The sequence below is a fragment of the Aristolochia californica genome, unplaced genomic scaffold (genome assembly GCF_029961685.1).
Source record: "Aristolochia californica isolate CCGP_79_NKW_82.1479 unplaced genomic scaffold, dmAriCali1.0.hap1 SCAF_3, whole genome shotgun sequence".
NCBI classification, from domain to species: domain Eukaryota; kingdom Viridiplantae; phylum Streptophyta; class Magnoliopsida; order Piperales; family Aristolochiaceae; genus Aristolochia; species Aristolochia californica.
In genome coordinates, this window is record NW_027181992.1 from 48,147,020 (window position 1) to 48,159,890 (window position 12,871).

Here is a 12,871-nt window from a genome sequence, read left to right on the forward strand (position 1 = left end):
TAAATTGGTAGAGATACTTTATAGTAAAGAATTTTTATCAACCACAAAGACCATCTCAGTAGAAGAACAACTTGCATATTTTTTCTTAACTGTTGGTCAACAATAATCGTATAGTGTCACAACAGAGATGTTTGATAGATCAAACTGGACCATAAGTAGGTATTTCAATAATCTTATTTTTATAATTAATTAAACTAATCATTTTTTATTTTGTAAAAATATATTATTAATTAATAGTATGTAGAAAATCCATCTTCTGTTATTTATAAAATAATTTATTTATTTACTCATTTCATATAATTAATTAATTTATTATATTCTCTTATGTTATTTTTAATTATTTTTTATTTTTTATAATTTATTCTAGTCACACATAATTATTATATTAATTTATAATAAATTGTAATCATTAAGTAATATAATATAGTATTTTATTAATTAGTTTATTAATATATTTTAATACTACACATTAAATCACTTATAAGTGTAATAACCATGTTTATTTTGGTTAATTATCTGTTTAGGTATATGTTATATTTAAGTATATTATAAAAAGTTACTCATTATTTTGTTTATATTATATTTTTTATTTTGGGGTACAAACACTGGAATATGTTTTCCGGTGCACTTGAACTCGTCTACACTAACACCCAATGATGAGTTGAAGTTGAATCAATTTATTTAAGATAATTAAAATCTTAACTTCATTTCAAGTTCATTGTGGACTAACTCCCCCTAAACAACTATGAGATTACTTTCACTCCCTTAACATATTGAAATTCATTACATTCATATCGTACATATCTAGAAAAAATATAATTCTTCTTTATTTAAGTAATAGGGAGAGGTTGATCCCACCCCTTTTTAATATCTTTTAATGAATTTAAAAATATTTTTATGTATTAAAAATTCTCTTTTTAATATCTTTTAATAAATTCTTCATTTGAAATTGCAATTGCATTTATTTCAAATTAAAAAACATTAGTATTAAAAAAAAAGCTTTTAATTTGCTTGCATTACATAATTGAAAATACATACACAGCCCTAAAGCACCTGACCACCTTGGTAACAAAGGAAGGACACCTTCGTAGCGAAGGAAGGAGAAAAGCGAGTATATAGTGGCTACCCATTTATTCTCTCCCTCGGCACTTCAATACCCTGGAACAAAAATCTTTTCTTTCTTGCCATGCTCTAATATTTTCCCTGTAAAATTTCCTCTAATTTCGCTGCGCGGAATCCAAAGGCGTGACAAGGTATGTTTCTTTTCTGATCATTACGAGTATGTGTTTTTCTTTTCTTTTCTTTTCTTTGTCGTCGTTTTTGGGGTTTGTTTTAGAGCCTGCGTCGGATTTAAGCTGAGGTTGCGTGACGCTAATCAAGCGAAGCAGCTATATAATGTGAACTTGTAGGAAAATTTTGGTACTGTTTTTGTTGATTCTCTTTGGTTTTCATTTGCAGAATCCGTCTGGGCCGCGGAATCGGAGAGATGTTCGGCTCAACTAATCGTACGTTTCGTTTCTCTCTCTTGGGCATTAGGTTTTTTTTCCTCTGTTCGGGTTGGATTTGATCTTTCTTATCTGCTGTAGTGGAGGGGTTTTGGACAGTGTTGTTAGTATGCGCCTCCTTGGATTCTCCGTCAGTGTTAATCTGTCTGGAATTTCTTGAGAGACTTTTTATTGCGGGATCCTTTTTTCTTCCCCATTTACGCGTCATTTTGTCTCAAAGCATAGTTTCAGGGTCTTTTAATGATTCTTTGATCCTTCTCTGTCATGTTTTTACCGGATTTTGACAGCACGAATCTTGCTATGTTTAATGTAGGAAAGACTCACAACTTTCTTTCTCTCCTTCTCTCTCATTTTATCTCTCGACCAGAAGCATCCTGCTCTCCTGTTAGTCTGGCAGTTTCTTTGCTCCCACTGTTTTCTGTTTTTTATTATCCAAGACAATGTCTTCGTCTTGTTTGCATATGTGTTTAATTCTTGCAGTTATTCTTACTATAACTGTCGCTTTATTTTGGTTTCCTGCCAGTCAGTATTTTGTAGTAATTTTATTTTTGTTTGAGCTCTTGAATTGTTGTGCGTTGAATCCTTGCAGTTATTGTTACTATAATTGTGGCTTTAATTGAGTTCCTGCCAGTATGTTTTTAGTGCTTTTATTTTATTGTTTGAGCTCTTGCATTGTTCTGGAGCACATCTTCTTGTCTCTCTCTCTCTCTCACTCACTCACACACACACACACACCCCTCTGTTTCTTCTTCTTTAGCTTCTTCTCAAATTTTATATCGTCTTAAGTTTTTCTCTCTGAATTATATATATATATATATTATCAATATGCCGCTGGAATCCTTCAGAACTATGCTGTTTGTTTCTAAGTTTGATAGTGCTTGCAGAGGAGCACTACTAGCAAAGAACTGACATGCGATGAGAAGTTTCCTTTCTTCCGAAGGTTTTACTTTTGATGGCCATAAATTAAAATGGTTTTTCCTTTCCAATCTGATTCACCAAGTTTGGAATTTGAGTTTGTTAGGGTTTATAAATTAAGTCCGCTTTATTTGAAAAAAAAATGATCTGGAATATTTTCAAGTATTTTGGTTTACTTTCTTTTGGATTCAATCGCTTTCTGGAAGCTTTTTATTTAGAATATGGAAGTGACGTCTTTTAGTAGCTTTAGGTTTGCGAATTTCATTCTGATTTCTTTTTTCATATCTCTGTTGCTTTCCTCTATCACTCTCTAAAGTTATGGCAAGTTCTAATTAATCCTTTTTTTTGCTTGAGCAGCTTTTGGGCAGTCTTCAAGTAGTCCATTTGGGACTTCCTCAGTTTTTGGGGGAAGCAATGCATCTAATAATCCTTTTACTCCTAAACCTTTTGGGAGTACTACTCCTTTTGGTTCACAAACGGGTGGATCCATATTTGGTGGTACATCGACTGGTGTATTTGGAGCAGCACAATCTTCTTCACCTCTAGGTTCGACACCTGGATTTGGTGCTTCTTCCACACCAACTTTTGGGAGCTCTGCTTTTGGTGCTTCATCCACACCGGCATTTGGGAGTAGCTCATCGTCCTTTGGAGGTTGGATATGCCCATTTCGTTTCTACTTTGTTTTATTTTGTTTACTGTTTGTTTCATACTAACTTCAATCAATTCCTCATAATAAAGTCAGAAACTCAGGATAGCTCTCATCCGCCTCAGTTTACGAGATAATTGCAAAAACTTATTTTCCTTTTTTTCCATATATGAGATGTAAGCAAAAAAATGAATTGGGGGGACGGTAGGCTTGAGGAATCAGGGTAGCTATTTTGTAGTAAGGGTCAGCAATGGATATGCAAAGTACTTCGTTCATTTTTTTTTTAAACTTAGTAAAAATACAGGATAGTAAGTTAAAAAATGTGCAAACAATATCTGGAAAGATCTCTTTACTACCAAAAAACCATTTTTTTTTATACATGTGATGAGGGAAAAAACATGTAGCTTGGTCAAGATATCAGGTTAAAAATGCGCCAAGAATAGGACATCTGAAAATATCTTTTTACTGCCAAAGAACCATTTCTTTGTATACAAGTGATGGGGGCTAGCTTGGTCAAGATATCAGCTGATAGACCTCTGGGTTGACTACACTTGATGCTTTTTCAAATTTTTGGAGAATAGCTTGATTGAATTCATGGAGTATTTCTTCATGATACATTAAGTTGCTGCAGGCTTTGAATGTGCAGAGTTGTTAATATTCTTGCTAATGATAGAAAGAAATGATATGTTGAAACATAGTTTTGAATAGATGCCTCTTTATTCTATATGGTAGGTATGAATCATATGCTTTGGACATTATTTTTTTTTTCTTTCCAAGAATGAAACTGTCCTCTAGATCTGTTATCTGACAAAAAATGTTTTGTTTTATTTGAAGGATCTTCTATTTTTGGGCAGAAGCCTGCTTTAGCAGGGTTTGGCTCAACCATTCCTCTAGATCTGTTATCTGACAAAAAATGTTTTGTTATATTTGAAGGATCTTCTATATTTGGGCAGAAACCTGCTATCGGAGGGTTTGGCTCAACCACTGGTCAAACAAGTCCATTTGGTAGCACACTTCAGCAATCGCAACCTGCATTTGGTAGTAGCTTGTTTGGTTCCAGTACTCCTTTTGGTGCTGCAAGTACACCAACTTTTGTTGCATCCAGTGCCCCTGCCTTCGGTGCATCCAGTACTGCAGCTTTTGGTGCTACAACAACTCCAGCTTTTGGTGTGAACACGGCTCCTACTTTTGGGTCTACGTCAACCCCAACATTTGGCAACACAGGCTCTGTGTTTGGCTCATCAAGCACACCAGGGTTTGGTTCCTCAGCTACTCCTGCGTTTGGCGCATCTAGTGCTCCTGTTTTTGGATCTTCTAGTGTCTCTGCCTTTGGCTCATCGAGTACTCCTGCATTTGGAGCTTCTTCTACTCCACCTTTTGGTGCTTCAAGCACCCCATCTTTTAACTTTGGCTCTTCACCTACTTTTGGCCAATCAAGTTCTGCATTTGGCAGCACTCCATTTGGCACGACTCCCTTTGGTGCACAGAGTTCCCCTTTTGGTAAGTTCAGATACTATATTTATGCAATGATAGAGCCTCTTCCTTACATTAGTTTATCCTTTCTTTGGTTTGTCATTCAAAAAAAAAAAATGTTTCCCTCATACCGTTTCATTCTATGTTTGTAGGAGCCCAATCAACAACAACAACTTTTGGCAATCCTGGTTTTGGTCAGTCTGGATTTGGGAGTCAGCGTGGTGGAAGCAGAGTTGCACCATATGCACCAACAGCTGAGGTGGATGGCGGGAGTGGAACCCAGCCAGCTGGCAAACTAGAGTCTACATCAGCTATGCCTGCTTACAAAGATAAGAGTCATGAAGAATTACGATGGGAAGATTATCAACTGGGAGACAAAGGTAGAACTTTGATAGTTTCCATAATTTGAAGCTTACTGTACACACAAATCGCCTTTCCCAAAAAAAATGTACATACACATTATCTAACACTTGATTTTCTATAGCTGAAATGTTTTTTCATTGATCAATTCTTTTCTATTATTTTATCGCCAATTTGTTTCAAAATTTCAGGTGGACCAAACCCTGCCGGTCAGCCTGCAAGTGGCATTGGTTTTAGTGCACCAGCACAGTCAAACCTGTTTGGCACAACAAGCACATTTGCTCAGACAAGTGCAAACCCCTTCTCCAGCACTACTTCAACCAACCCCTTTGCTTCAAAAACACCAACATTTGGTTCTACTGGTTTTGGTTCATCTCCGTCACCATCATTCAGCTCTCCCTTTGGTACCTCAGCAAGCCCCTTTGGGACTACCACCTCATCCACTACTCCCTCCTTGTTTGGGGCCACAACTACCCCTGCATTTGGAGCGAGTTCCTCTCCATCCTTATTTGGTGGATCAAGCACACCTGCATTTGGTGCCAGTTCATCCCCTTCAATCTTTGGTTCTGCATCAGCACCTGGATCAAGTCCGGCTTTTGGGTCTGGCTTGACCTTTGGAAACACCCAGGCCTCTGGACTTTTTCAGTCAAGCAGTCCTCTTGGACAGACAGCATCTCCGGCATTTGGGTCTGGCTTGACCTTTGGAAACACCCAGGCCTCTGGACTTTTTCAGTCAAGCACTCCTCTTGGACAGACAGCATCTGGCTTTGGGTCAACCGCTCCTGCTTTTGGACAAACTACTAGTTCTACCTTTGGTCAGCCTAATCCTTTTGGAACACCTTCAACTGGATTTGGGGGAAATTTGTTTTCAAGCAGCTCAACGCCCTCCCTGCTTGCTACTAGCACTTCAATTGGTTTTGGCCAAACAATGGTGAGTAACCTTGCAGTTTGGATTACTTCCAGTTTATGTGAATTCTACTGGTGTATCTATGCATTCATTAATTGTTATTTGATACTTCAGCTTGTTGTTGGCTAATATTTATATGTCATCTATGTGCAGCCTTCTCTTTCATCTCCATTTTCTGCACCCACTCAGACATCCGGTGCTTTTTCTTTTGGAAACTTTGGTCAGCCACAATTTGGTATATATTTTTATATCATGCGATGATGGTCTTATTTCAACCTAATAAGTTCTATCTTTCTCTTCTTCTGCTCATATTTTGTTGGTGTCTGCAGCTCCTTCAAGTGGTTTTGGGGGTGTTTCAAATAACTTTGGTCAGGGAGCCTTTGGGCAATAGTAAGTCTCATCACTGAAATATTGTTTGAGAAAAATTGGATGGTTTTGTTTGTATATTTTAATCAATAAATATCTTTGTACAGTTCTCAAATAATGGAAAAACTACCCTTGTAATAAAGTTTTGAAATCGATGGTCTTTCTTGCCATTCTATGGAAATGATTAGCGGAACATATTAAAGCTTATGGTTGCTGATAATTAATTACAGCATGGCTTTTCTCTTCTATTCTCTATGGAAAATATCTTATTACTGAATAGTTATAATATGATTTATTTCTTTGATCGTCTACTAAAAGGAGTTTGTGCTGAATTAATTTTGACCAAACTCTGGAGCAATTAGAGGTGGTGAATTGCCCAAAACCAGGCAGTCTTCTTTTCATGACACTTGTTCATGTTGTGTTTGTTCTAGTATGTTACTTCAATAAATTCTTTTTGGCCAAGCAAAGGCTCTCCTTTTTATTCACCTATAAGTTTATAATAGTAGTATCTTCTTTCATAACCTCTGTTCATTCTGTGTTTGTTTCTTATATGTTGCTTCAGTAACTTTTTTGGCAGAGTAAAATATCTCTTTTTTTATTTACTTATTACTTTAATATTGCAGTGGTACTATTCAGAGTAATTGGGTTCCACAACCAGTCCCAGTTTCAAACCCTTTTGGAACATTGCCTGCCATGCCACAAATGTCAATTGGCCGTGCTGGGTCTTCCTCTTCTATTCAGTATGGAATTTCTAACATGCCTGTAAGTAATGTCACTGTTTTTACAATTATTTAATTATTTATTTGTTTTGTTTTTAAGAAAAAAATGTTGGAATGAGTACCAAATAGGCAAATTCAGGTATAAATGGATGGGAGGCTTTACAGACCAAACAGACTTTCATGATCTCCCTTGTGGGAATAGAACCAAGTCTTGGGTCTGTTTCAATTAATGAATTCAAAAATTCATTTTTTCTGAGGTGTTTCCATGAAATGAATCGCATAATTTATAACCAACTTTGTGTTGTTATATTGTGATTACATAGCTTGAAGTAGCTGCAGCAAGCTTCAGACGTTAATTCTTTCTTTCCAAATCCTGCTTTTTTCATGTAGCAAAAAATGCAATTATTTAACTTGTTGTATGCTTTACTCTATATAGGCTGTACTTTCAATCCATGGGATTCATGTTGTGATTGTGCAGGTTGCGGACAAGCCAGCCCCTGTTAGAGTTTCGTCTTTGTTGACTACAAGACACTTGTCTCAGAGGCGTACCAAGCTACCTCCTAGGAAATACCATCCAAAGACTGATGGTCCAAAAGTGAGATTAGTTAATCATTCACCAAAACTTTACTGATTACTCCTTGTGACAAGTATCAACTCCATCAAAATTTTCTGACTTTTTCATAGAAAAAATGTTATTGACCCTTGTACCACCCTTAGCTGAATGGTTGTTTGTATGTCCTCTCTGTGCAGATACCATTCTTCAGTGATGAAGAAGAAGCTCCAAGCACGCCTAAGGCTGATGCTCTTTTCATCCCCAGGGAAAACCCTCGGGCTCTTGTAATTCGTCCCATGGAACCATGGGCATCTAGAGCTTCTGCAGAAAAATCTGTATTGAAAGATGTGTCTACTCCTATTCATGAAAATGGTTCGTATTTTCATCCTGCAATTTCTATCCTTAGTCTTTTAGTAAGCTTGATATGATTAGATACTGTAATTTAGCAGCAGAACATTAGACAGAAATGAGAATCACTTGTGAATAACCGATCTCGTTAAACACCAACATCATGAACAACCTGAGATGTCTCATCGAGTGACTATACCCTAGTTCATTCAAATGGTGATCCTTGCATGTAAAATTGGGGGTTCTGATTTTACTCTGTTGTTTGAGTGCACATGTGGAATTTGTATCTAGGGCTTCGAGCTTCTGAATAACAGTATTTACCTTCTAAGGTTCTGTTCATGTCATGGTGTGTCAATGTATATTTTTTTTCTTTCTTCTGGCTGGAATACACTGCAAAAGCAAGCGAGGGCAGAGCTAATAACATGCTTGAGGCTTACAACACCCTCCAGATCAGGAAATTGTGCCAAATGGGCAAATTTCTTTCATCTCTGTTTTTATTAGTAATCTGGAACTCATTTAATGACCTGATTAGTTTTATTTTGATTGTTGCATTTCCTGTTCAGGTAAATCTTCCGGGGATGCATCTCCTTCTGCTGTAAATGGTATCTTTAGTGATGATGGTCATGATAGTAAGTCCTGACATCAAACTGGTTTCAGTAATGTGTTGACTTGTTCGTCTTGCAGTTGTTTGGTCTCATGTTAGAACGATAGCTAGTCAAACCCAATTAATTTTCTGGTGGTGAAACAAAGTTGTATTTATTATTTTTTAAAATTTTGATAATCTACATCTGTTGATTAGTGGTCATCATCAGGTGTTGCAAATTTGGTTTACTTTTTACTTTCATTTGCTGTCTTTTTAAATTGCTGCTCACCTCTCTTTTTTTGGTGCAGAAATAGTCGTGGAGAATGGCTTTGATGGGCAGCATAATACTTCTCCAGCCAGACCTAAGCAGAAGGCAAACGGAGTTCTCCATGAAGACCATGGCCAGAAGGGAGAGTCATACATTTCATTATCAGGACACCGAGCTGGGGAAGCGGCGATAGTCTATGAGCATGGGGCTGACATTGAAGCTTTAATGCCAAAGCTACGGCATGCTGACTACTACTCTGAGCCTCGGATCCAAGAGTTGGCTGCCAAGGAGCGGGCAGAGCCTGGCTACTGCCGCCATGTGAAGGATTTTGTGGTGGGCAGGCATGGGTATGGAAGCATAAAATTCCTTGGGGAAACGGATGTTCGGAGGCTTGACTTAGAGGCCCTTGTGCAATTCAACAACAAAGAGGTTATAGTGTACATGGATGAAAGTAAGAAGCCTCCAGTAGGGCAGGGTCTTAACAAGCCTGCAGAAGTTACCCTTCTAAACATCAAATGTTTTAATAAGAAAACTGGCCAACAATACACAGACGGCCCAAACGTGGAAAAGTACAAGGACATGCTGAAGAAGAAAGCTGGGGACCAGGGTGCTGAGTTTGTTTCTTATGACCCTGTGAAAGGGGAGTGGAAATTTAGAGTGAGCCACTTCAGCCGGTATGAACTTGGGGATGAAGCTGAGGACGATCCAGATTCTTTCCCTGTTGGTGCTGCTGATGTCAATGTGGAATGGTGGTTGATGTTTATTCAGAAAACACGGATTGATGTAGTGGAGCAAAGGGAGAATTGCCTCGGTGACCTGCACTGTTGAAATTTTTTGTCATCCGCCCAACTTGTATAGAAGCTATAGGATGCAAGGCTGCTTGGGTATTGCATGGGTTCATCTGCTGTTAATATGGGCATTAGGCTATTGATCTGGGTTTTGGTGTTTTCCACCCCCTTAAATTTGTATGGTTTGTTGGTGGGGTTTTTTCCTGTTCTCTTCAGGTGTCCTTGTTTTGGTTTATTGATAAACAAGGTTAAGCCATCACTTTTTCCCTCTTTTTAAAGGATACCTCTATTTGAAATTTGTTTTGCCAGAACAATAAATATATTTTGTCCTCGTGCAGATTCCAGAATGTTCCACACGTTTGCACCGTAGTCATGGAAGACAAGTAGAGAATATCATTTTCTAAGAAATGCTTTGTTTTTTATTTCCTGATTAGTCTATTGTGTAATGATTTTATATTCTAATAACTTCACCACCTTGAGCACGAAAGTTTTCACTTTTCAGTTAATGGCGAGCCCACTTCCTCTGCCTCTGCACCATCTTATTTTTTCATTTTTTATTTGGAAGTTATGAGAAAAAAGATCCAATGGATAGAATTACAAGAAGAAGAATAGACATGGGCTAACAGAAAAAGAAAGGGCGAAAGGAGAATAGCACGCCAAGAAGCCTGGTTAAGAGGAAGGGTGTTTCCCACAACCAGGTCTTGTCGGGGAAGCACCATTTCTAGGCATGGAATCAGCCAAGCTGTTAGCACTTCCGTGAATATGATCACACAAGTTATTGGAAAGTCTCTGAGAATGACTAATCACCCATCTCTGAGGCAGACACAGAACAGTACCATTTGCATGATAAGTTCCATGTGAAAGTGAAGATCCTTCCAAGCCATTGTTGACCAATGGTGCCTTATAAATATAAAGAGACTCTTTATATGACCTCCCTCGTTGCCGAGTGGGAAAAAAAAAAACCCATGTTAAGAAAAATAATTGAGTTAAAAGGTTAAGTAATATGTCTCTTCTAAGTAGCTAAGTCATCTTCGGATGGAACTGAACCCCCTAATAGTTACACTTGGTAGACTCAATTAATCAAACCAATGACAGTAACAATTGAAGTTCAAGATGAATCTTTATATGAGTTCCCTTGTGTTGAGTGGGATTAAGAAAAATGATTGAGTTATAAGGTTGAATAATATGTTTCTCCTAAGTAGTTCAATCATTTTGGGATGGAACTGAGCCCTAATAGTTACACATGGTGAACCCTAATAGTTACACGTGGTAGACCCAATTAATCCAACCAATGATAGTAGCAATTGAAGTTCAAGATGAATCTTTATATGAGCTCCCTTGTGTTGAGTGGGAAAAAAAATCCCATGTTAAGAAAAATGATTGAGTTTTAAGGTTGAGTAATATGTCTCTTTTAAATAACTAAGTCATCTTGGGGATGGAACTGAACCCTAATAGTTACACATGGTAGACCCAATTAATCCACCCAATGACAGTAACATTTGAAGATTAAGATGAAGCACATTTACCTTATTCAGTCTTAAATTAGAACATAAATATAAACCAATACAAGAACGAAACAAGTTATTCGCAATGAATCAAAAACCTATGAGTAGAGTCACAATGAACTTTGTTGAAGAGCAAATATTACAACAATGTCTTACAGAACCAAAATAATTATGGAAGGATGTATTATAAAACAATCTCAGTTTAAATGTATTTTAAGTATGTTAATTTTTTATTTATGTTTAATTGTTATATGATTTATCTTTTAATACGTTAATTGTGGGTGTAACTGAGATATCTTTTAATTTATTAAATTGTGGGTGTAACTGGGATAAATGTAATTTAATTGTAATTGAATTATACTTATTTCCTTTATTATAAATAGAGACTCGTGTATTTAAATTACAATAAGCCAACGAAGTTTTTCTCTTTTCCAAAAATTCAAAAAGCTCGAACCTTGAATCCCATCTTCCAACAACATAAATTTTTTGCTCAATTTGTTTTCATTCTTTAATAAATGTTAAAAAGAAAAGGAAAATGAGATTTTTTTACCTCTCTAATAGGAGATTGTAAAAAAAAAAAAAACAAAAAAACACTAAATTGATTCTTAATCACTTTTCTCTGTATTTAAATTTATTTTTATTTATATATAAAAATATTTTATTTATAGTATAAACACAAACACTATAACTATTTTTCATTGTTTTCTATAAAAAATGCAATAAAATTGGTCAGAAGGATTTTTTCCCAATAAAAAAACTTTTCAATAAGAAAATTAGTTATCAAAAAAATAATTTTATCGTCATTTTATTTTCCCTTCCGACTTCCTTTGAGCTTCTCCCTCTCCTTCAATTTATTCCTATCCTATATGTCAGCCATTGATCCTCATGCTTGATCACTTCCTAGGCCAAACTCTGGGCCCAAAACAACCATATTTCAATATCAATTTGAATCTTGGTGGCGAATCGGACCCGGTCACCGGGTCGGGTTTGAGAATATTGGTTCTTCTACCGTATGCTGTTATAGTTGTAGCGTCGCTTCTTTCCCAAATCTCTCCGAGTACCCACATTTAATATCACTTTGCTGCTCGTTTTCCTATGCCAAATTAAAAGACGAGAAAAAGCCTTATGTCTTGGGGCAGAAATCTTGAGCCTGGACTCGGATTTACGGGATCGCGAATCTAATTCGGTCTAAATAATTTCTCATTGTCAACCTTGATTCTTTCAGCTTCCTTTTCTAACTATCCTCTGCCCAGTTTTTGTGATAGATCCACGTTTCTCTCTTAACATCCAAAGAGAGATCGAGTTTGAATCTTTTGATCTCAATTGATGGTTCGGTGGTTTTGTGCAGTTTCTGCAAATGGGTATTATTTTGCTTTCAGAATTCGGTTAAACGGCAGAAGGATTTTGTTGTTTTGCGATTGACAGTGGAAGGAAGGTGAAATTGCCGAGGGAGAGTACCCACGATGAGGAATTTACTTGGTGGTTTTGTATTGCCGCTGCTACTTTTATTGGGTAAGGTTTATTCTCTTCTAAATTTGGAAGACACCTGCTACCCTAATTTAAAATGCCTGCATTTTCTTCAGGACTCCAATCAGCAAATTGATTTTTTGACTTACTCTGGTGTTGCTTGAGATGTTCTTTTATTTCCGTAAAGCAATTTTCTCATTTATTTCATGTGATTATCATGTGTCTCCTCCGGCTACTGTATTCTCATATCATGTGTCTTTGATTGTTCTTTTTATGAATGTAATGCATGATCATTCTCAGCAAAAGGGCAGCAAAAAATTTCAGATTTTTTTTCTGAAATAATTTGAAATTCTCTTCCCAATTAATGCAACTTCACTTTTTGTTACTATGCCAGCACCTTTGATTGCAGCTGTTCCTCTGTGGTCCTTGTTTAGTACGTTGTGAGACTAGACCACGGTTGATGAGGTG

The 12,871-nt window shown here is 36.8% G+C and overlaps 2 protein-coding genes across 4 annotated transcripts in view; both read left to right on the top strand.

Moving 5' to 3' along the window:
• Positions 1 to 1,163: 1,163 nt before the first annotated feature.
• Positions 1,164 to 9,959, top strand: LOC137959836 (nuclear pore complex protein NUP98A-like). Of its 2 annotated transcripts, XR_011114076.1 has the most exons (14): positions 1,164 to 1,253; positions 1,459 to 1,505; positions 2,778 to 3,071; positions 4,000 to 4,566; positions 4,692 to 4,919; positions 5,091 to 5,830; positions 5,960 to 6,041; positions 6,136 to 6,196; positions 6,796 to 6,934; positions 7,370 to 7,486; positions 7,642 to 7,816; positions 8,356 to 8,421; positions 8,684 to 9,678; positions 9,770 to 9,959. XR_011114076.1 is itself a non-coding variant. In XM_068807219.1 (13 exons), the coding sequence occupies exons 2-13, from the start codon at positions 1,487 to 1,489 to the stop codon at positions 9,469 to 9,471; spliced, it is 3,276 nt and encodes a 1,091-aa protein (XP_068663320.1). In that variant the 5' UTR covers positions 1,164 to 1,253; positions 1,459 to 1,486; the 3' UTR covers positions 9,472 to 9,727. The 2 variants fall into 2 exon arrangements, 1 of the variants encoding a protein (XP_068663320.1); XM_068807219.1 differs by lacking the exon at positions 9,770 to 9,959 and having other exon boundaries at positions 8,684 to 9,727.
• A 2,043-nt stretch (positions 9,960 to 12,002) lies between these two features.
• Positions 12,003 to 12,871, top strand: part of LOC137959834 (piezo-type mechanosensitive ion channel homolog) — a 29,267-nt gene continuing 28,398 nt past the window's right edge. The window contains exons 1-2 of one of the 2 annotated variants that reach the window (XM_068807215.1): positions 12,003 to 12,122; positions 12,285 to 12,448. In XM_068807215.1, the coding sequence (XP_068663316.1) occupies positions 12,400 to 12,448 (49 nt within the window). In that variant the 5' untranslated portion in view covers positions 12,003 to 12,122; positions 12,285 to 12,399. Of the gene's footprint in view, positions 12,449 to 12,871 lie in introns of both variants that reach the window. The other variant, XM_068807216.1, reaches the window with a different exon arrangement.